This window comes from Barbus barbus (genome assembly GCF_936440315.1).
Source record: "Barbus barbus genome assembly, chromosome: 14".
NCBI classification, from domain to species: Eukaryota; Metazoa; Chordata; class Actinopteri; order Cypriniformes; family Cyprinidae; genus Barbus; species Barbus barbus.
The window spans coordinates 4985460-5008972 of NC_136742.1; the positions used below are offsets into that span (position 1 = coordinate 4985460).

Here is a 23513-nt window from a genome sequence, read left to right on the forward strand (position 1 = left end):
AATGTCCATACCTCACATCTGTCACAAAGGTGACCTGTGACTCCAGGCTTACAGTGACAAACACCTGTCCTGTCATCACATGATGCAGTACCACACTTATCGCACTGACACTCTGAAAAACAAAGAGAGAGACCTTTTAGCAAACAAGTCTATACAAGAAAAAACTGATTCACTTGAGCCATTAATATAATACATTCATGAAATATACGCAACATATTTAGAACAATCCAATGAACACAGCAACATTGAATAAACCATTGATGTTAGATTTGGAAGAGACTATGGTTGATGCTGGAGAGTTTGGAGAAACCAGTTTGAAATGATTATTTTGCAGTTCTGTTTGATACTGCTACAGAAGCATAATTACACACTATTTTAAAGTCAGTAACACTTTATTTTAAGGTGTCATAATACAGAATAATTACCTAATTATGTACTTAGTAGTAGCCATAGTACTTACATGAAACAAAATGTACTTACCATGTAACTAAGTTATGCAACAGCCTGTAATTACAGTTTGTAATTATGTAGATGTAATAGGCAGCTACTGTTACACATATGTAACAGACCGAGTCTGTTACACAGCGACTTGTACACTTAAGAACAATCTTGATACACTTTATTTTAATTAGCTTATGCTTGTGTAATATTCTGTTATTTTAATGTAATTAGAAAGGTATTACATGTATTTCAGCTGTGTACTGATGGGTTAAATCAAATTAAGGTGCAGCTGGATAAGGTGTACAGTATAGATGCACATGAAGTACACTTAAGTACAATCTTGATCAACTTTATTTTAAGTAGCTTATTTCTGTGTACTTACATTTATAATTACGTTGTATAAAGTCTGCAACACATGTAACAATCGTTTGGTTACAAGTAGCTGTGTAACAGACTTGGCCTGTTACATACTGTATGTGTAACAGTAGCTGCCTTTTACATCAGGGGTGGGGAACGTCCGGCCTCCGGGCCGTATGCGGCCCGCGAGACAGTTTGATCCGGCCCATCAGTCAATTCAAAATCCCCCCTCATCCCTCAGGAAGAGAGAGAGAAAAAAAAAAGCTACACAGCAATTAATTTTCCTGTGATAGAAAAATGACAGATATATATATAAAAAAATAGAAATATAATATTATAGATAATTTATAATTATATGAAATAGGGTTGCCTGTCTGGGTCACAGTCAGCGTGAACGTGAAACATGCACGTAACGTTCACGGTTGTCGTCGCTGATAAGCATCATGGCGACAGGCAAGAAAAGAAAAGTAGATGCAGAATGTCGTGCTTTTCAAGAAAAATGGACAAACGATTATTTTTTTGTTGAAGTCAAAGGCAAGCCAGTCTGCCTAGTTTGCGGAGATGCGCTTGCAGTGATGAAAAAGGCCAATCTCGAGCGTCATTACAGCTCGAAGCATGCTAAACTGATTGAGTTGCAAGGACAAATGCGCTTGGATAAAGTTAACACTCTTCGGCGGAGTTTGAGTGCCCAACAAGCAGTTTTCACAAGACCGCATTCTGACAGGGAGAACGTTATTCATGCAAGTTTTGTGGTGAGCGAGCTAATAGCAAAGAAACTGAGACCTCATTCAGAAGGAGAGTTCGTGAAAGAGTGTCTTGTTGCCGCTGCGGAGCTGCTTGCACCAGACAAAATAAAACTCTTCCAAAGTGTCAGTTTATCTCGAAGAACTGTCACAGAACGGATTACTGATATGGCTCAAGACATTGAAACAACACTGAATGACACTGCAAAAAAATTCCAGTTTTTCTCTCTGGCCTGCGATGAAACAACGGACATAACTAATACCGCCCAACTAGCCATCTTTGTGCATGGAATTACTGCTGAGTTTGAAACGACAGAGGAATTGCTGTCTTTGCAATCCATGCATGGCACTACCAAAGGTGAGGATTTGTTTGAGCAAGTTGTTTTGGCAATGAATAAATTTGAATTACCATTTGAAAAGTTAAGTGGCCTTGCCACAGATGGAGCGCCAGCCATGCTTGGCTCGCAAAAGGGATTAACTGCATTGGTCAAAAAAGAAATGAGTCGTCTCAATCTTGATCCAAGTGATTTAATTGTATGCCACTGTATCATACATCAAGAGAGTCTGTGTGCACATTCCCTGAAGCTCCAGAGTGTAATGACAACTGTTGTTTCCACCATAAATTTCATCAAAAGCAGAGGGCTAAACAGCCGCCAGTTCAAAGAGTTACTGAGTGATCTTGAGTCCGAGTATGGAGATCTGGTTTACCATTGTGAGGTGCGATGGCTGAGTCTTGCAGATATGCTTTCACGGTTTTACAATTTGAGGGAAGAAGTAAAACAATTCATGGAGATTAAGGGAAAACCTGTTGTGGAACTCAGTGAAGACAAGTGGCTGTGTGATTTGGCCTTTATGGTGGACATAACCAAGCACCTGTCAGAGCTGAATGTCAAGCTCCAAGGTCCGAACCAGCTTCTCAGCTCTCTGCTTTCAAACGTGAAATCATTTGAGGCGAAATTAAAGCTGTGGCAATTGCAACTGGAAACGGGTAACACTGCATTTTCCTACTCTACAAGAACAAAAGCCTGCTATGACAGCTGAGTATGCTGGTGAGTGTGCAAAACTGCATCAGGCATTTGGCGAGAGGTTTCAGGACATGAAAAGTAAACAAAATGAACTGAACATATTTGCTACGCCATTTAATGTGGAACCATCTGAAGTACCTGACAACCTACAACATGAAATAATTGAGCTGCAAAGCAATGACGAGCTCAAAGCAAAGTACAACAACCTCCCTCTGCTTGAGTTCTATAAACTGTATGTACGTTCTGAGGATTTTCCCATTCTGAGGAGACATGCACTGAAGTTTGCATCTCTGTTTGGGACAACCTACTGCTGTGAGCAGTTCTTTTCAAAACTGACTCTTGCAAAGACTCGATTCCGCTCAAGACTGACTGACCCAAACTTGGAAAACCAGCTGCGAGTAGCATCGTCATCACTGCCATCTAACATCAGACACCTCGCCAAAGAGAAGCAGTTCCAACCATCGCATTAGAGAGGTTAGTGCATGTTCAAAAATTTAGAATGGCCCTTAAAGGATGTTACAAAAATGTAAATGGCCCTTGATAGAAAAAAGGTTCCCCACCCCTGTTTTACATGTACATAATTACAAACTGTAAGTACAGGCTGTTCCATAACTTAGTAATATGGAAAGTACATTTTGTTTCATGTAAGTACAATGGCTACTACTAAGTACTTAACTAGATAATTACTCTGTATTATGGACACCTTCAAATAAAATGCTACCTTAAAGTCTTACCACTATGGATTATGTGTCACTAGAACAACAATCTCCATAATAATCCATCCTGGTTTGACAAGAAAATCAGCAAGCAAATCTTTTAGCAAATCAGCTTGCAATGCATCTGGCTGCCAAAAGCTTCACATACTTGCTGCTGCACTGTTGAACTCAGTGCACAACTTGAAAAAAGAGAACAAGACAGATAGTTTGTAAATCATGAGAAATGCTCAAACAAAACTGTTTTTAACAACAACCTGATAGAGAGCAAAAATATGAAAATGTTAGCAAGATGTTTTGTTTTTACCATAGTGAAAAAAATAAATATACTAAAATGCATTTGAAATGCATTTATTTCATGCTAAGTATACTACAAATACTTTTAAATATTTATGTACTTAATAAAAAATACCCTACAATTGTACTTTTAGCATACTAAACTGGTATACTTAAAGTCTGCTAAATTTTAGTAGTGTTGAAGTCCAACTTAAGATATACAAAAGTATATTTCATTGCGCTAAAGTGGAACTATTGCAAATATACTTTAGGTAGACTTTGAATGTCTCACATTTAAATACCAATATTATTCAACAAAATAAATAATATAATGTAATATAAAATGTAACTGCTGGGTCCTGTTAACACTAAGCCACAATTGGTCAGAGTCATGGGTATGTAAGCATAAAATGGTTTAGAGACCGCGGTATGTAGACGTCCCTGTTGTCTAGATATTACCAGATAACTTTTCACGTGGTCAGCAATGTATTGTACTGTTGCGGGCACCTACCCCGACAGTCTTTGGCACTGATGGCATCTCCATAGAAACCTGGTGCACATCTTTCACAGTTGTCACCAGTGGTGTTACCCCAACAGTTCAGACACTGGCCCGTCACATTATTGCACTCATTGAAGATAAGGTTTGGGTCAGAGTTGCCATTACAGTCACACTTTTTGCAGGAATTGCCCAACTCCATTGGATTGCCATAGAAACCTGGGGCACATCTTGGTGATGCAAGAAGTAAAATATAATTAAGGGGTAAAATACAAAAATCCAACTTCTAAACTATATATAACATGCTATTTGTGGGTGGAGAACCAACCTTTCGCAGTAATGTCCAGCATACCCTTCCTGGCACACACATTTCAGAAAATTACCCCTCTTATCACAGTGAGTTGCAAAGCTGAGAACACACACAAATAAAGAAACATCATAGTCATTCTGCAGGATACTATTTCAGGATTTCCACATCATTACCAACCATTTTGCCAATGGTTTTCATCATTACCAACCAGTTTTCCAATCATCTAATGATTTTCAAAGATCACAAAATCTATTTCGGTAAACTTTAGTAAAGTTTTTTTTTTTTTTTTAGCCTTTATCTACATTTGAAACATTGGCAAGCTGCAGAACATGTTACCTATTTCTGATGCAGAAAAGCTAGTTCATGCATTGATGACCTCAAGACTGAATTTTTGGGATGCGCATAGAGTTCCTCCGGGGCAGGGGCTCAAATGTAAAAAACGGGCATTTACATATGGAGTAATTCCAATTTAACAATTACTATAGTAAAATTATATAAATGCATTATTATGAAAATAATTATACAACTCCTTTGCATGTTCTTGAACTTGAATTGCTTACACTTCACATTATAGGCCTGTTGGTGGCACTTGGGCTTCAGTTTAACCAACAACAATAGTTTCATCAAACAGTAAACGGTATATCAATATGCAGTATGCAAATAGGAATAAATTAAATACTACTTACAATTAATGCAACTTCTACTTTAGAAAAGAAAAAAAAAGAGGAAGTGGCTTTTTTTTGCTGGTTTATGAATAAGACCTGTGGACTTGCTATGAGAAATAGCTTATTCAGCTTTAAGCTGTTTTAGTTTTATCCGAATCAGATGTATATAAATATAGCAATTTTATATTGCATTGGTTTTTTGTATGTATTGTATCTTAAAAGTACTGCACAACACAAAAGGCCATTGAGTCTAAGACAGGTATCTTCAAACCTGCTTCTGGAAAGCTACTGTCCTGCAGATTTCAGCTCCAATACCAATCAAACACACCTGAAACAGATAATCAAGGTGTTCAGGGTTTCCTGATATTTACAGGCAGGTGTGTTGAAGCAGGCTTGAAGATCCCTGGTCTATGATGAATCCATTTTGTAACCTGTGCATTGATCAGCATCTACAGAGAATTCTTTTCCATCTCATTCACTCCCCTAATTTTTAACTTATTCATGGGTTTTGTTGGCTGGCACAAGACAACCCTCAATTTAGGGAACAGGAAGATTGTTTCCGTCTGCTGGTCCAAGCGCAGGAGGAAGACTGGTGGGCCTGCTGGAGGTGCGGGGATCGGGCATTTTCAGGACCGCTGTCCGGTAATGGAAGTGGGAATGTTGATTGGGTCCCCAACTCCCTGGGGGCTGCCCCTGATTAAGCTGGGCAGTACCAAATACCTGTGACTATTAAGGGGGGTGCATATCGGGCTTTAGTGGATTCAAGCTGTGACCAAACCTCTATTCATCAAAGCCTGATGCAGCAAGGGGCATTGGATATGAGCCGGTGGTGCAGCATGTGGTGAATGTCAGAATGTTATTGTGAATGTTATCTACCGAGTGGGGATCCCCAAGGAGATTCTCACTGATCAGGGCATGGTGTTTATGTCACATACGATAAGCGAATTATACGAACTGTTGGGCATTAAATCAATTCGCACCAGCGTCTATCACCCACAAATGGAAGGTTTGGTGGAACGATTTAATCGCACTTTGAAATCCATGGTTCGTAAATTCGTAAAAGAAGACGCCAAGAGAGGACGCTGTTGTTCGCGGTGCAAGAGGTCCTACAAGCCTCCACTGGGTTTTTCCCATTCGAGCTTCTCTATGGTCGTCGACCCCGTGGGGTCCTTGACATCATTAGAGAGGCTTGGGAAGCCTTCAAACAGCCGAAGTGAAATTCATTATGTCATGGACCTCTGGGCAAAACTCCACACCTTGGGGCGGCTCTCTCTGGAGAATTTGCTCCAGGCTCGGGACAAACAAAGTAGGTTGTACAACAGGGGTACGCGAGAGCGTCAATTTACACCGGGGGATAAAGTACTTGTGTTACTTCCAACGTCTAGTTCCAAATTACTCGCAAAGTGGCAAGGACCATTTGTGGTTACACAGCGAGTAGGGGATCTCGATTATGAGGTTAAACAAATGGACAGGGGTGATTCACATCAAATTTATCATCTCAACCTGTTGAAACGCTGGCAGGAGGAGACCTCGGTTGAGTTAGCAGTGGCCGTTTCCGCAGAGGAATATCTGGGGCCAGAAGCAGCTGCCAGTCCACTTACTCTGGTCCCTGGGGGAGATCACCTCTCGCCACTGCAGCTCACTGATTTAGCCAAGTCGCTTGCAGATTTTGCCTCATCCAATGCCTCGAGTTGATGAGCTGCTTGATCGGTTAAGTTCAGCTCGCTTTTACTCGACACTGTATTTAACAAACGGGTATTGGCAGATCCCATTGCCATTATCCAAAGAAAAGACAGCCTTCATCATGCCATTTGGATTACACCAATTTGTCACTTTTCCGTTCGGGCTGTTCGGGGCTGTTTCAGCGCCTCATGGACAAAATCCTCTGGCCCCATTCCACATATGCCGCTGCCTACCTGGATGATATCATTATCTATAGTATAGGCATCTCGAGCATGTGCGCACTGTCCTGAGATCATTAAGGGTTGCTTGACTAACGGCGAACCTGCGGAAGTGTGCAATTGGACGTGTGGAGGTACGGTATCTGGGCTTCCACTTGGGACATGAGCAGGTGCGTCCCCAAATTGATAATACTGCTGCGATTGCACCCTTCCCAGGTCCCAAGACCAAAAAGGAGGTGAGACAGTTCCTCGGGCTGTTATTCGGAACTCACCAGCCATCCGACTGATCTCACTAAAAAGGATGCACCAGATCTGGTCCAGTGGACGGAGCTGTGCCAATACGCTCTGACCAAAGTAAAGGCTGCCCTGTGCGGCGGGCTGCTCTTACACTCTCCTAACATTGATCTCCCTTTTTTGTTGCAGACAGTTGCGTCGGACAGGGGGCTGGGGGTGGTCCTGTCGCAGGTGGTCGGGGGAGAGGAACGGCCGGTGTTGTATCTAAGTCGGAAGCCCTTTACAGCTCTTTAAGTTCAAGGTGGTCCACAGGCCAGGGGCGCAGATGGCTGTAGCTGACTTCCTCTCTAGGAATGGGAGGGAGGGGCTGTAGGCCGGATAGCTCCCCGGCCTGAGTCATGCGGTGGAGGTATGTGGTGAGGGAGGCATGGTAGGTCAGAGTCTACAGCAGGGGAACGAGTGTGGAGATGAGCGGTGATAAGGAGGTCAAGTAAATGATGACTAACACCTGTCTTTAATTCTAGTGATTGGTGGGGAGACGGATATAGCAGCCCGCTAATAAAAGCTTAATAATCTGTGGGCAGTATTTAGTAAAAAAAAAAGGGGATCCAAGCTCCACCCTCTCTGAACTTATGACTAAGCAATTAAGACCTTTTACCAAGAACCTGTCCTCCCAAGAGAAGACTTTTCTCCATGTCAGAAACAAAAAGAAAGGCCACTGGTTTCATACGTCCTTCTGCTTTTCCCACTGGGGCTAGTTTCTTGTTTGTAAGCAAATAAAGGTATTCATGGGTGATCTTAAACAAGATCACTGTCTAATGTCACTACCCACTACCTATAATAACCACTAATCTGGATCAAGAAATAGTGGCAAGGGGCCCCCATCTTTATTAGATCCCAGTGCCTATAACTTGGTCCACATTAGACAAGAAGAGTAATGGAAGACATAGCATAACACCATCAGGCATCTTTATGACATTCTAATTTACTCCAAAGACCTTCAAGAAAACATTCAACATGTTTTCCAGATTCAGCTACAGCTCTTGAGATAATATCTTTTTTTTAAAAAGAATGAATTCCATTTTTCCCACTGTATCCCTCTTGGAGTTTATCATCTCTAGTGGTCAGGTCCAGATGGATCCGAAAAAAACTGAAGTGCCAGAGAATGGCCTCAACCAACATTAAACATTTCAGTTTTTACAGGAAACTTTGACAACATTGCTGTTCCACTCTCTGTCCTGTTGAAAGGTAATTTCAAACAGTAGGAGGAACTGGAACAGTTTTAGTTCTAGGAACTCCATTTGGGAGAAGTAAATTAGCTCCTACTTCAGAGTAGGGTCTAAAACAGTTCTGTAGGAACTACGAGGGACATAGTGTACGCTGATTGGCCAAACACATACAAAACACTGGCTGCCCAGAATTTTTAAAAAGCTGTGTAAAATTGTTTACTCCACCAAAATGGAAAACAGTGATAATAGCATTTACATGTTGTCTGCAGTGTTTTGTTCTTGTCTCAGCCTCAATTATATGCAACACTGCAAGTTGTCAGGAGATTTATTCAGATTTTCATGCTCTTCCAATCACGTAAATTGTGCATTTACAGTCCATCTCCGTTATCACGAAACCCACGACACACAACAAAAACAGCTCCGATCACGGCATCCTCCATTCACCGGTTGTTGACATTTGTAAATGCCTAAAGATATCACTGTCGTCCGCTTCAGAGTTCCTGCTGCCGGTGCGAATGCAACCAGGAAAATGGGAAAATTTGTTCTCTAAGAACCACCATGCTGACTAGTTCCCAGAACTAATTTCCTAAACCTACATGGTGCAAAAGCCCCTCAAGGCCTTTAAGGACCTCGAGCTTCGATTGACATCAGTTCCTATACTGACACTTCCTGATCCTGAGAAGCTTTTCATTGTTGAGGTTGATGAGCTCAGGCAAGAGCTAAGGCAATGTGGGCTCATATGACACAAAGCCTGTCATCTGGCAGACTTTTGCTGATCATTAAATTGGGAAAACACTGTGCAGGTAACACCGTTTACAAGAGTATACATTGTTAATTTACATACTGTATACTACATTGTGACAATACAAAGCTGGTGGAAAATCAGCAAAGCTTTCCTTTAAGTCTGACATAAAAAGTCTGACATTGGTGGAATATTGAAAGCAGGGAGTTCCAAAATGTTATAATATAAACATTCTTCTTACAACTAATTGTGGTTTCCAGCCCTTCCCCATGTGTGATGAGTAGGATGGATCCTAAAAAGAACTGATCAGTCACGGATGCAGCTGCCGAACCCTACTTCATCCAGAAATCAATGTCTGTATCAGACATCCACCACATACTGTACATGTCACGGTCCTGCTGGTGTGCCCTGATTGGCCACCAGATGTCACTGTGTGTTTGTTTGAGCACATGGCTTGTTGTTTGTGGTTTGTGCCATGTGCTCTCCTGTCTATTGTCTGACCCCGCCCTCCTTGTTATCTCATTATTGTTTCAGTGACTTCACCTGTGTCCTCCTCGTTTGTCTCCCCATTTATTCTCCTGGTGTCTGCAGTCCTGTGCTGATTCGTTGTTTAAAGTCAGATGTTTGTAGTCGTGTGTGGGTATGTTTGCAGGTACTGCAGTTCTCTGCTTGCCTGCCTGTTTTTCCCCCTCGGGGTGGTTTTTGTTCATTTTTTGTTTCTCTTTATTATTAAAAGACCCACTTTTCTCCTGCACTTGAGTCCTCACCTCATCTCTCTTCCAGAGCCGTGACAGAACGAAACAGCCAAATGAGGACTCAGCGGAGAATGGGCTCACACCATCCACCAGCCTTTAACGTCAGCAGCCCTCTCTACCAACGCATCCTCCAATTTCAGGCCCTGAGCTCCCTCTGTCAGCAGGGCACTGACGTGAGGAAGTTTGCCCTGAGGTTCGGTGGTGCAGCAGAGGGTTTCGGGTACAATGATGCAGCCCTCAAGGACCTCTTCAATAGTGCCCTTGAGGAGCCCCTCAACAGGTGGCGGATGAGGGGGCTGGACCACCTGACGTTTTGTGAATTTGTTGAGTTCCTTGCACGTTCCCCAGCTAGGGTGGCTGGTGTGCCTCAGGCAGTGCTCGCCAAAGCCCGCTCGCGATCATCCCGAGGCGGCGGTGTCCGCTCGAGATCCTCCCGAGGCGGCGGTGCCCACTCACAAGGCTTTTGAAAATCCAATGCCGCCTTGGATTTTCCTCAAGGCAGCATTGTCCGCACACAAAGCTCCTGAGGCAGTGGCGGTGTCTTCTCACGATCCTCCTGCTCTGCCGTCCCCGCCTTGGCCTCCTGATCTGCCGGCACCACCCTGGTACTTGTATCACCCTGGTCTCTCCAGGCCCTCTGCCGCTACACGGGCCTGGCCCACCATCCCTCCCCCTGATCCGCCTTTGGCCCACCTCCCTCCTAGACATTTTGATTTCAGTTTTAGTGTGTGGAGCATCTGGTATCTGCTCCTTAAAGAGGGGGTTGTTATCTCATTGTTTCAATGACTTCACCTGTGTCCTCCTCGTTTGTCTCTCCATTTATTCTCCTGGGTGTCTGCAGTCCTGTGCTGTTTTGTTGTTTAATGTCAGATGTTTGTAGTCGTGTGTGGGTATGTTTGCAGGTACTGCAGTTCTCTGCTTGCCTGCCTGTTTTTCCCCCTTGGGGTGGTTTTTGTTCATTTTTTGTTTCTCTTTATTATTAAAAGACCCACTTTTCTCCTGCACTTGAGTCCTCGCCTCATCTCTCTTCCAGAGCCGTGACAGTACATGCCAGGTCTAAACTGACAGCTTCATGAGTCATGGTCCTGTGCCCTTTGCTTGTAACCAGTCGCATGACTTTGTGCGTTAGCCACCAATATTGTTATTACTAGAAGATGCCTGTGAGTTGGAAATGGACCCTGACAGTACTCCAAGCATACTCTAATGGCAAGGAATCTAAGACAATCATACACTATTATACACTATACACATTTTCAGAATAATTTTCATGAAATAACATCACTCTATGTCAGCATGCCTTATGATGTTTAAAAATGAAAAAAAATGACAATAATAACGATGAAACTGTTAGAAATTAAATCTAAACTGCAATGGAAAGTCTTGACACTATGTTTTAATAGCTGTTTTTTTTTTCCTTTAGAGTTGCTACTTGTCGTGCCTTTCTATCACTGCATCTAATTAACTGCTGGAAGGTTTCCACCTACTTGTGGCATAAGGCCCTCCTACTTTGAGGTCTCTGGACTGCAACCAAGCATGTTGTTATGCATGCTTAAAATATAAACCAGATGCAGTCGCACAAGTAACAACACTAGTAATAAAAATAACTTTATTCCATTGTTAATGCATGTAATATTATAAGTTGAATTACAAAAACCAAAGTCATCAGCTTTGTTTTTTGTTTTGTTTTGTTTTCATGTTGCTGTTATAGTTTGTGTCAGCATGCTATGTCTAGCCAGAGCTCAAGTCTGGACTCACTTGTTAGATTCCAATGATAGCGGGCAGGCACATGGTCTACACACAAAGGTGCCATCAGGAAGAAACACAGGTAAATGTCTATCTTCACATTGCTCACAGAAATCTCCAACGGTGTGGTCCTGACATTCCTGAAACAGCAAAAAGTGAGGTGCATTTCAGCAAAACATTCTAAACAAACTGGCAAGGTTACAGTAATGTTCATCTCTATCAACACCATATGTCAGGGCTCTTCAACTCCAGTCCTGCAGGGCCTGTGTCCTGAAGATTTTAGTTCCAACCCAAACTACACACATCTGCCTTTAATTTGCCAGTAATACTGAAGAGCCCTTCCATATGTGCATACAACAACCACATAGAATCATTTCTGTTTAGCCCTTCTGAAGCTTGTGTTTTTGTTAAAGCATTAACATTTATTCATTAAAAATATTTAAAATTTAAAATGTAAAGTTGTCTGACTTTTAATTATGTATTTGTGGTCTTTTGGGGCAAAGCACAATTATAGCATGCTAGCATTAGAATTATAGCATGTGTTGTGGAAATGTTTATGGTTTTATGTTGCCTTGATCAATATTGGATCAGAATTTAATTTGATATTTGTAATTAAAGGATGCGAGGAACCAGTGAATGGACATTGACAGAAAATCCATTTGTGGTAAGGTGTTTCATTTATTGTTTAATTAGGTTATTCATCCAAATGCCATCTTCTATTTCTCTTTGGTGTACACAAAAATTTCTTCCACGTGGTATTGTTTACATTTTGAGAATAGATGGGTATTGATGTCATGGAATAATGTTTAAAAAAGACAGCTGGTTTAAAGAGTTTTGAAACTTACAATGCATATCCCAGTAATGTTCTCGCAGCTGTCAGCATGGCCTTTACAGTTACAGGGGAGACATGTTTCCTGCTCACTCAGAAAGAAACCTCGTGCACATACCTGCAATAGAGAAACATTCAAACATGAACAATCAACATAGTCATGACAGTTGCCATATCTCTACCATATGAGAGTTTTTTTTTTTTTTTACTATGGCACTTCATATACCAGATTTTTATTTTTATTAAAACTACTACATTTTAACTTTTTTTTTATTTTGTTATTTAGCCTAATGGTCATAATAAAAAATCTTGTAAACTTTTTTGTTCTACTGTGTGTTCATTTAATTTATTTTTACTACTTTTAAAATGTATTTTATGTATAAATTTTATTGACCATCGTTGACCATTTATTGTCATTTAGCCTTAAAATATAAAAATCCATCATAAAAAATTATCATACCATCATATTACATTTTAATCATTTCAATTAAATTTTTTTTTTTTTTTATTGCTGTTATACCTCAATCACCAATTTTGAAGTTTTAGCTTTCATAAGGATGAGGAGGAGACACAGAGCTGGGCAGAACCAGATAGTCTACAGGACTGGACGGGACAAGCAGGAGAGGTGTTCAAATCCTTCATTAGAACTACTACTTAATTGAAAACCTTGAAATGCTGTTGAATGCGATAGTAATTGGACAACTTGGCTTTTTACACTCTAATGGATTTATACACTCTACAAAATCCAAATTTTAAAGAACTTTTACATTATTTTCAAGGATTAAACATAATGTCTTTGCTCACTTTGGCTAAGGTCAGTCTACACATGACTCTATCAAGATCAATTTGGCTTTGTGTCTAAGAATTGTCCAGGAGAATTAGCCATCTGTCTGTAAACTGAAACTGAAGTGCAGTTAGGTCATCAAGCAAGGCAATTATCCAAAACATACTAACATTACCCCAAATGCTGAAAAATAAGAAAATTTAAATTTTAGAATGGCCAACGTCTACGTCCAAGTCCAAAAACACACAGTTCATGCTTGAAAACCTACAAATGTTAATGAGCTGAAGAAATTCTATTGAGTTGTGTTCATAAAGGAACAAATTCTTAGGTTTTGTTGAAGTCCTGATAACAGTTAGTCTGAAAATATGCATAAATATCAGAAAAGGGGGAAAACACTTCTTCATAGCACTTTATATCTGTGAAAGAACCAAAATGAGTCTATTATCAGATAAACCCACCCCTAAAAGTAATGCAAAAACAAAACGTTTTTCAGATTCAATTAGATGAACTAGCCTAATTCCCTCAAAAGAAAGTGCATAAGAAAATAATTTCCTATACAAAAACAAAACAAACATAAAATAAAACATATCTCATACGAAATATGAGAACAAACAGTTTATGTTGAGAGCTTTCAGCCTTGAAACCTGAGCATTTGCATTTCTTTGTATATGATTATATGAATGACTTACACTGTTTCGGTGCTTTGGCTTTTCGCCTGGAGCTGTATTACAAAAATATTATAAGTCCTAAATTAGAAAAGGTAATATCAGAGTTCCTCCATCAACCATCATGCTAAGACTGGCATGAAAATGAACATGAAATTACTTGAAAACATGGTCTCTGAGTTGTATTTTCGTAAACACATAGTGTTTAGTAAGCATTTGATGGCTCATCAACATCAAACATCAACATCAGTTTTTGAAAATAAAATACACACAGAATATGATTGTTACTGTATTTTTGCAGCTATTTTTTGAATAAATGTGAAAGAATACTCTACTAAATTACAAATATATAAAATAGGGTAACACTTTAATATAGGAACCAATTCTCACTAACAAATAGTTGCTTATTACAATAAATAAACTATTATCTCCTGGCCAGAGGAGAACTGGCCCCCAAACTGAGCTTGGTTTCTGCCAAGGTTTTTTTTCTCCATGCTGTCACAGAGGGAGTTTTGGTTCCTTGCCGCTGTCTCCTCTGGCTTGCTCAGTTGAGGACACTTAATTTCTAGTGATTATCGTCAATTTGATTTTGCAGATACTATTTAAACTAAACTGATCTAGACAATGACATCTTTGAATTCAATAATGAAATGCCTTAATTGAAAATTGAGTGTTTGACCTTATTTTTATGCATTACTGACACTCTATCCTCCAGTTTGATACTGTTAAGTGCTTTAACACAATCTGTATTGCTAAAAGCACTATATAAATAAAGGTGACTTGACTTGACTTGATTATTAGGGTGCCTTTTATTAACATATTGGCTGTTCATAAGTACTTATAAAGCACATATTCCACATCCCTAATCCTACCCAATACCTAAACTTAAAAACTACCTTACAAACTAATGAGTAGCAAATTAGGAGTTGAGGCAAAAGTCATAGTTAATGGTTGGTTAATTGTGAAAATTGGTTGTTGATTGTTGATTTGTAAGAGATTTATTTACTTACTTACCCACCAAGAAACTGATTAAACATCTAATCAATCTGGACCATGATTTTTCATTGGACTAAACAACTCCAGCAGCATTATAATTTTGCCTCCTTTCAACTGAACATAACAACGCTGATTACGTTGATTACGTTCTGGGGTACTCTCCAAAATGGTGGAAGATGGTAACTTGGAGAGAATAATTGTTGAATGAATTATGTTATTATTGTTTTCTTTGCGTACAAAAAGTATTCTCGTAGCTTCGTAAACTTACGGTTGAACCCTTGATGTCACATGGACTATTTTACTGATGTCCTTGATACGTTTCTGTACCTTGACCGTGTAAGGATCCTTGATGTCTATGGAGGGTCAGAGCGCTCTCGGAATTCATCAAAAATATCTTAATTTGTGTTCCGAAGATGAACAAAAGTTTTACGGGTTTGGAACGACATGAGGGTGAGTAATTAATGACACAATTTTCATGGGGTGAACTAAACCTTTAAGCACAAAAAAAGTTGTTCCAATTTAACAGGCTTTAAATACACAAGTTTAGTATGCTAAAAGTACAATTGCAGGGTATTTTTTATTAAGTACATAAACATGTAAAAGTTTTTGTTGTATACTTAGCATGAAACTAACCCTTTAAGGTTATCAAAAAGAGTTAATGAATTACAGAAAAAAGACAGGGCAAGCTCTGCAGTATTGTGAAAGTTCTTTAGGGTTAGCTATACAAGACTGTTGAGTCATATCTGATCTGATATGACCTAAAATCTTGCAAATAAACACGCTGGGGACTCTTGGAGCAAAGGACTGTGGGAAGATGAAACATCCTGTGTGAGTCATCATTACTGCTTGAAATGAGTAGCCTGAGAAATGTCTTAGGTTACGTATGTAACCCCAGTTCCTCGAGGGAACGAGACGCTGCGTCTGGAGATGCTTTGGGGACGCCTTGAGCGTAACCGGCTCTGAATACGAGTGAAATCTGTCCAAAGGATGGGTGAGACGTCACAGGCGAGGTGACGTAATGACCAGCTGGTATAAAAGCATGTGCGGTGAAACCGGCGTCAGCTTCTAGAATGAAGCAAGTGCTGGCAGGGATGCCGGAAGTGTGGCCTCGAGACGCAGCGCCTCGTTCCCTCAAGGAACTGGGGTTACATACGTAACCTAAGACGTTCCTCTTCAGGAACTCGAGCTGCATCTGGAGACGCTTTGGGGAACGAGATATCCACGCTGCCAGACTTACCAATCCCTGCCCAGTGTGTATCCATACATCTAGGGCAAGAGGATGGAAGAGCCTGGAGTGGTCCGCATGTCCAGGCCGTAGAACCTGACAAAGGTCAGGGGCGTAGACCATCCCGCAGCGTTGCAGATATCCTGTATTGGGACATCTGCGAGGAAGGCCTTGGAGGCCGCCACACTCCTAGTGGAATGAGCCTTGAGTCCCATCGGTGAGGGGAGGTCAGAGGACTCGTAGGCAATGTGAATGGCATCTACAATCCACAGACTGAGGGTCTGCTTTGAAGCAGGAAGACCTCTCTTAGGGGGACCATAGCAAATCAGCAGTTGGTTGCACTGGATACATACAGTTAAGCCTTTGCTGGTCAGGCTCCCGAAAGGGAGGAGGACTGAAGGCCTGCAGTACGACAGGCTGTGGCGTGACGGAAGGAAGGAACTTTGGGGATGTACCCTGCACGAGGGTAGAAAAAGGCTTTGGCAAAGTCCAAGTGAGTAGGGGCCACTGACAGGGCCTGCAGATCCCCAACTCTCTTTAGAGAAGAAATCGCCAGAAGAAACAAGATCTCCTCAATAGGCTCGAAGGGAGGCCTACAGAGAGCATCCAACACCACAGCCAGGTCCCAAGGAGGAATCCGGGACCGTACTGGAGGCCTTAGCTTCAGTGCACCATGGAGGAAACGTGTAACTAGGGGGTGTCTACCCACTGACTGTCCACCAAGAGAGGTGTGGTAGGCCGAAATAGCCGCCACAAAGACCTTCAAGGTGGAGTGGGTTAACCCTGCAGAGAGTCGAGCCTGCAGGAGCTCCAGTACTGTACCAACCGGGCAGTTAACTGGGTCTAGCTGGCGATCTTTGCACCATGAAGTGAAGAGTCTCCACTTCAGGGTGTACAGTTTCCTCGTTGAGGGAGCTCTGGATTGGAGGACGGTCTCAACCTCGGTTGAGAGCCCGGAAGCTATGAGCCGTGCCCCCTCAGGGGCCACACCCACAGTCTCCATAACTCCGGACGGGAGTGCACAAGGGTGCCTCCTGCCTGTGAGAGGAGATCCCTCCTGATGGGAATCTCCCATGGAGAGCCGTCAAGGAGGGAAATCAGGTCCGAGAACCACACTCGGCCCGGCAAGAACGGAGGCTACTAGCAGCAGCCGGACCCTGTCCCGGCGCACCCTCTCCAGAACTCCGGGGAGCAGAGCAATCGGGGGGAAGAGGTAGAGACGAAGCCTCGGCCACGTCTGTACCATGGCATCCAGCCCCAGTGGAGCTGGATGAATTAGAGAGTACCAGAGGGGACATTGAGTGGTGAAGAGGTCCACCTGAGCCTGGCCAAACACTCTCCAGATCTGCTTCACCACCTCAGTGTGAAGCATCCATTCCCCGGGCCATGGCCCCTGTCTCGACAGGATGTCTGCTCCCACATTGAGATGCCCAGGGATGTAAACTGCTCTTAATGAGAGAAGTTTGCCCTGGGACCACACAAGGATCTGGTGCACCAGCCTGTACAGGGGGTGCGACCGCAGACCTCCTTGGTGGTTGATATAAGAGACCACCGCTGTGTTGTCGATGCGCACCAACACATGGTGATCTCTTAGGTCTGGGAGAAAGTGTTTCCATCGCTAGCGTTACGTGGCGACACCGAGTGACAGTGAGTGACTGGCCTTCTTTCACTCTCCTGACCTCCGTGAGGATCGACTCGATCCAAGCAGGGGACATACATGCCCGCATTGTGGTCGAATCCCACACCACATCAAGATAAGTGGTTCTCTGTAATGGAGAAAGAACTCTCTTCTTGGCGTTCATTCTTAACCCCAACACTTTCATGTGAGCGAGAAGAACATATCGATGTTGAGCCTCCATCCGCTCTGATTCAGCGAGAATCAACCAATCGTCGATGTAATTGAGTCCAAACTTCCCATTACTAGTGGGAAGGGCTAGTAAATAACAAACAGTTAATTTTGCTGAAATAAGGTACGAGAGGCCTTGCAGTTATTGTAAATAAGTCAAGGCTGAAGGGCGTTGTTAAGCATGATGCAAGGCGAAAAGAATTAATTACCAGAGGTGTAAAGTACTTGTGTAAATGTAACTAATTACTGTACTAAAGTATCTTTTCAGATACTTTGTAGTTGTACTGAGTATCAAAGATATTAAAAGATAGTTTACTCTCTAATTTACTACATTTTTGAATGAGTATCTGTACTCTTTACTCAATTACATTTGAAATGAGTGTTGCAGTTACACATTACATTTTGCATGGTACCTAGCTTTTCTGCAGCAGTTTATTTATGCTACAAAAGATGTGATATCGCCAACTACAGGCCACTGAAAGTACATTTTGTGCATTTTGCCCTTACCCAAACTTGTCAACAAGGTTACTTTATGTGAATGTGAGCTCCTTAGCAAGTAGTTATGAATCAAATGTGTTTTATATATGAGATGAGGACATGACTGCAGCTGGAAATGAGGCCGAAACCAGCACATCCAGTGCAAGAAGACTTTGACTTTTTAATTTTACTTAACATTATTTTATTTATCCTTTATACTGAAGAGACCTTTTTGAAGGTTAATGTTTTTTTGCTTTTGCAATTTTGAGGTGTTCAGTTTTATTTTGGTTTTAGAAAATAAGTGTGATTGCTCTCCTCACAAATCAGCTCTTTCTTCTTTTTGTTGCATTTTCTGTGCCTTGTCCTGGACTTTTATGTCACTTCCTCTCTCCCGTGGTGTTTCAAGTCAGTTTGTATCTTATCTTGGTCAGCTTATTAGCCTCCTGTATATATACAGTCATGGCCAAACATATCGGCACCCTTGATAAGTATGATCAAAGAAGGCTGTGAAAATTAATCTGCATTGTTAATCCTTTTGATCTTTTATTTAAAAAAATCACAAAAATCTAACCTTTCATTGGATAATAAGAATTTAAAATGGGGGGAAATATCATTATGAAATAAATGTTTTTCTCAAATACACGTTGGACACAATTATTGGTACCCCTAGAAATTCTTATGAGTAAAATATCTCTGAAGTATATTCCCATTCACAATGTTGAGCACTCCAGGGTGATTATGAACATGAAATTATCCAGCCATGGCTTCCTGTTTCACAGAACTATAAATAGGAGGGAAAACAAAGCCCAAATTCCCTTAATCATCCATCACAATGAGAAAAAACAAAGAATATATTTCTGAAGTGCAACAAAAGATAATTGAGCTTCACAAATTAGTCAAGTGGCTTTAAGAAAAGAGCTAGAGTAGTGAAAAATCCCATTTCCACCATCAGGGCAATGATTAAGAATTTCCAATCAACATAAAATGTTATGAAACTGCCTGGAAGAGGCCGTGTGTCTATATCGTCCTAATGCACGGTGAGGAGGAGAGTTTGAGTGGCTAAAGACTCTCCAAGGACCACAGCTGAAGAATTGCAGAAAACAGTTGAGTCTCGGGGTCAGAAAAGAAAAAAAAAAATTGTCAAACAGCACCTACATCACCACATGTTTGAGAGGAAAAATTCTCCTAGCTCATCCAAAAACAAACTCCAGCATATTCAGTTATCAGACACGAATGGAACGTCAAATCTGACTGGCTTCTATGGATGAAACTAAAAAATGAGCTTTTTAGCAGCAAACACTCAAGATGGGTTTGGTGAACACGGGGATAAAATAACCCTATGTGTACAATGAAATATAGTGCTGTATATTTGATGTTGTGGGCCTATATTTCTGCTGGAGGTCCTGGATATCTTGTTTAGACACATGGCATCATGGCTTCTATCAAATACCAACAGATAAAAAATCAATAAGTGACTGATTCTATTAGAAATCTTATAATGGGCCATGTTTGGATCTTCCAACCGTACAATAATCCAAACACAAACCTCAAATACAACACAAAAATGGGTCACTGAGCACAAAACCAAGCTTCTGCTATGGCCGTTCCAGTCCTCTAACCTGAACCCTATAGAAAATGAGTGAGGTGAACTGAAGAGAAGAAGCACCGTCATGGAGCTGGGAATCTAAAGGGTCTGGAGTGATTCTGGATGAAGGAATGGTCTCTGAGCTCTTGTCAGGTGTTCTCTAACCTCATCAGGCATTATAGGAGAAAATTTAGAGCTGTTAAACTGGCAATTGGAGGTTTCAAAAAGTATTGAATAAAAGGGTGCCATTAATTGTGGCCAATGTGTATTATAGAAAAAACATTTATTTCATAATGATATTTTCATTGGATAATAGTTCTTATTATCCAATGAAAGGTCAGATTTTTGTGAATTTTTAAAATAAAAAATCAAAAGGATTAACAATGCAGATTAATTTTCACAGCCTTCTTTGATCATATTTACCAAGGGTGCCGATATTTTTGGTCATGACTGTATATACAGACCTAGTGTTGATTTAATTCTTTCTGAGTTGTTGAATGTAATGGTTGTCTGTTTGCCTGTGGTTTTTGGCTTATTGTTTGTTCTAGTTTTTCCATGAAATGTCTGCACATAGATCCTTGCCTCTGCCTGTTTTCCCCAGCTTCTCCACAACGTTACAGTTTTTGACTGGCATGTCTCTTTTACTAGTGCATCTTTGAGCCTATATTCAGTATAAGTAAAATACTTAAGTACTGTTAAAATCAGATACTCTAAAACTTTTACTCAAGTTGTTTTGGAATTGGTGACTTGTAACTTGTAGTGGAGTAATTTTCACTGTAAGGTATCTGTACTTTTACTCAAGTATGGTTTTCCGGTACTCTTTACACCTACTCACACTTGTGTTATTCCAAACCCATGAGACTTTTGATTATCTTTGAAACACAAATGAAAATGAAACCTGAAAGTTTTCTGTTCCTCCACTGAAAGACCATTTCAGCAAAACCATTATAAACATTGATCAATGCACTTAACAGAGCACATCAAATATGGTAAATAGAAGATCAAATGTACTTAGTTTTGTAACCACGATAGTTTTAAAAGCCTTAAGATGAAATGTTTTAAAGTTACGAAGTCTCAGACAGACAGAGATAGATTTATGCCATTGTGTTCAACATTGTAGAGAAAACAAACCCACACACTCACAGAGGAGCGCACGGCCCGAGCGAACTTGAGATCGCACACTCCTACAGCAAGAACAAACCTGGAGCGTGAGTGTCCGTACCCTGACACAAAACCAGAACTGAGTCTGAACAAGACAGGAGTGCCGGGATCCGAACACCACGCCCCAACATGAAACAGAGCACACGGACAAGTGAGCACGCAGCTCGAGCGCACTCGAAGCCGCGCGCTCACCAGAAAACAAGACAAGAAGGGAGTGTCAGGGCTCCGTCACAAAACCATGAATAAACTAGACCGAAGTGACAGAACCCTGACAAAAACTGTAGAACTACACATATAGATCTCAGCTTTGTCTAACAGGATGTTCATCCTTTTTTGTGGGGTCAGTTTTACCAGTGCTCCTCACAGAGATCTGATCTCATCATCATCCAGTCTGTCTGGAATGACATGAAGAAACAGAATAAACTGAGACAGACTAAATCCAGAAGAACTGTGGCAACATCTCCAAGATGCTTCAAGAAACCTCTCTGCAAAGCTACCTAAAAACTATATGTGACCCTGGACCACAAAAGTCATAATGGTCAATTTTTCGAAATTGAGATTTATACATGAATAAATAAGCTTTCCATTGATGTATGGGTTGTTAGGATAGGACAATATTTGGCTGAGATACGACTATTTGAATATCTGGAATCTGAGGGTGCAAAGAAAATCTAAATATTAAGAAAATCGCCTTTAAAGTTGTCTGAATGAAGTTCTTAGCAATGCATGTTATTAATACAAAATTAAGTTTTGATATATTTACGGTAGGAAATTTACAAAATATCTTCATGGAACATGATCTTTACTTAATGTCCTAATGATTTTTGACATAAAAGAAAAATGTATAATTTTGACCCATACAATGTATTTTTGGCTATTGCTACAAACATACCCCAGCAACTTAAGACTGCTTTTGTGGTCCAGGGTCACATATGCGCAAGTGCACCAAAAGCTGTTTTAAACACAAATGATGGTCACACCAAATGTTAATTTAATTTAGTTAATAGAAGTTAATTGAGAGAGAAAATCTATTTTTGACATAATTTTTTGACAGCATCCTCATTTTTACCTAGCGCCTAAAACTTTTAACAGTACTGTAGCTTTGCAGGTAGGTTTCTTGAAGCATCTTGGAGACGTTGCCACAGTTCTTCTGGATTTAGTCTGTCTCAGTTTGTTCTGTTCCTTCATGTCATTCCAGACAGACTGGATGATGATCAGATCAGATCTCTGTGTGGAGCACTGGCTGCTGTCAGACTCCATGTGCAAACAAAAATCTCAATGGATTATTACAATTAATGAATGTTTGGAAATGTAAACTAATATTTCCTACTGACACACTACAGCAAAAGATAGAAATAACTGATTTAACACCACTTTTTAGCTGGTGAAAATACCAGTGTTCTTTTATTTTTGGCCACCACAAAAAATATGCATATATATTAGGCAATTTCAGTATATTTTCAGAATTTCAGTCCAGTGAGGTCTCTATTGATTTACCAAAATAAAGCTTACAAATCCATGCTTGGTCTTAATGTACATCAACTGACATACAGTACAGATGCTCTTTTGCTTTACTCAAAAATACATAACTCCTTTAAGAAAGTCTGGGTATTTTTTTCACTGGCAACATTTTATATGAATATTATTTCAATGTATATTGACTTCAGTTGCCCCCCCATATCCAAATGCCCACAGGATGGCATCCCATGCTACTGAGTGGCATGAAAGGAGCTTTGTTGTTAGTAGTATGCTGTAGTGCAGTGAGAATTGTTTAATTCAATCAACTCCCAATGCATGGCAGAACACAGCTGAGCTTCATACATCGCACCCTTTCACTTTTTTACTTCGGAACTGTCTGAAACGTGGAGTCAATAATTGGAACAATCTCTTTTCTAATTTAACTGTTTTCTGCTCTGCAGATAAACAGATTGACAAGATCATCCATTCATAATTTTATAATTGCAATTACAATTATAATTATAAGACAGAAGATCAGATTTTAGAAGACTATTTAAAAAATCTATTTAAATTATGAATCTGTTTTCTACACAGACCTCAACGACCAGACAAGCCCTTGGCACAGATCCCAATGACCAGCTAAGGCCAAACCCCATCATGTCAAAAATCAATTAATATTCCAAAGCATAACAGGTTTGTGGCAATCATCATTTATAAATCCAAAACATCTAAAATACAATTTACCCAAAAAATTAAATATAATACAAGAGGAATCTTTATAGTTTGAACAGCAACTGGATTTATCCAAATGGACTGGACCCTTAACCAAGAGTGACTCCACTAAAAATGATACTCAT

General features: G+C 40.6%; 1 protein-coding gene across 1 annotated transcript in view; it reads right to left on the minus strand.

The window, feature by feature from the left end:
- The window catches only part of LOC306880040 (laminin subunit alpha-4-like), a 72210-nt gene that overhangs the window by 38647 nt on the left and 10050 nt on the right, over positions 1-23513 (minus strand). The window contains exons 2-6 of the mRNA XM_079433311.1: positions 12476-12577; positions 11643-11770; positions 4380-4460; positions 4067-4281; positions 12-112 (exon numbers count right to left, since the gene is read on the minus strand). Of these exons, the coding sequence (XP_079289437.1) occupies positions 12-112; positions 4067-4281; positions 4380-4460; positions 11643-11770; positions 12476-12577 (627 nt within the window). The remainder of the gene's footprint in view (positions 1-11; positions 113-4066; positions 4282-4379; positions 4461-11642; positions 11771-12475; positions 12578-23513) is intronic.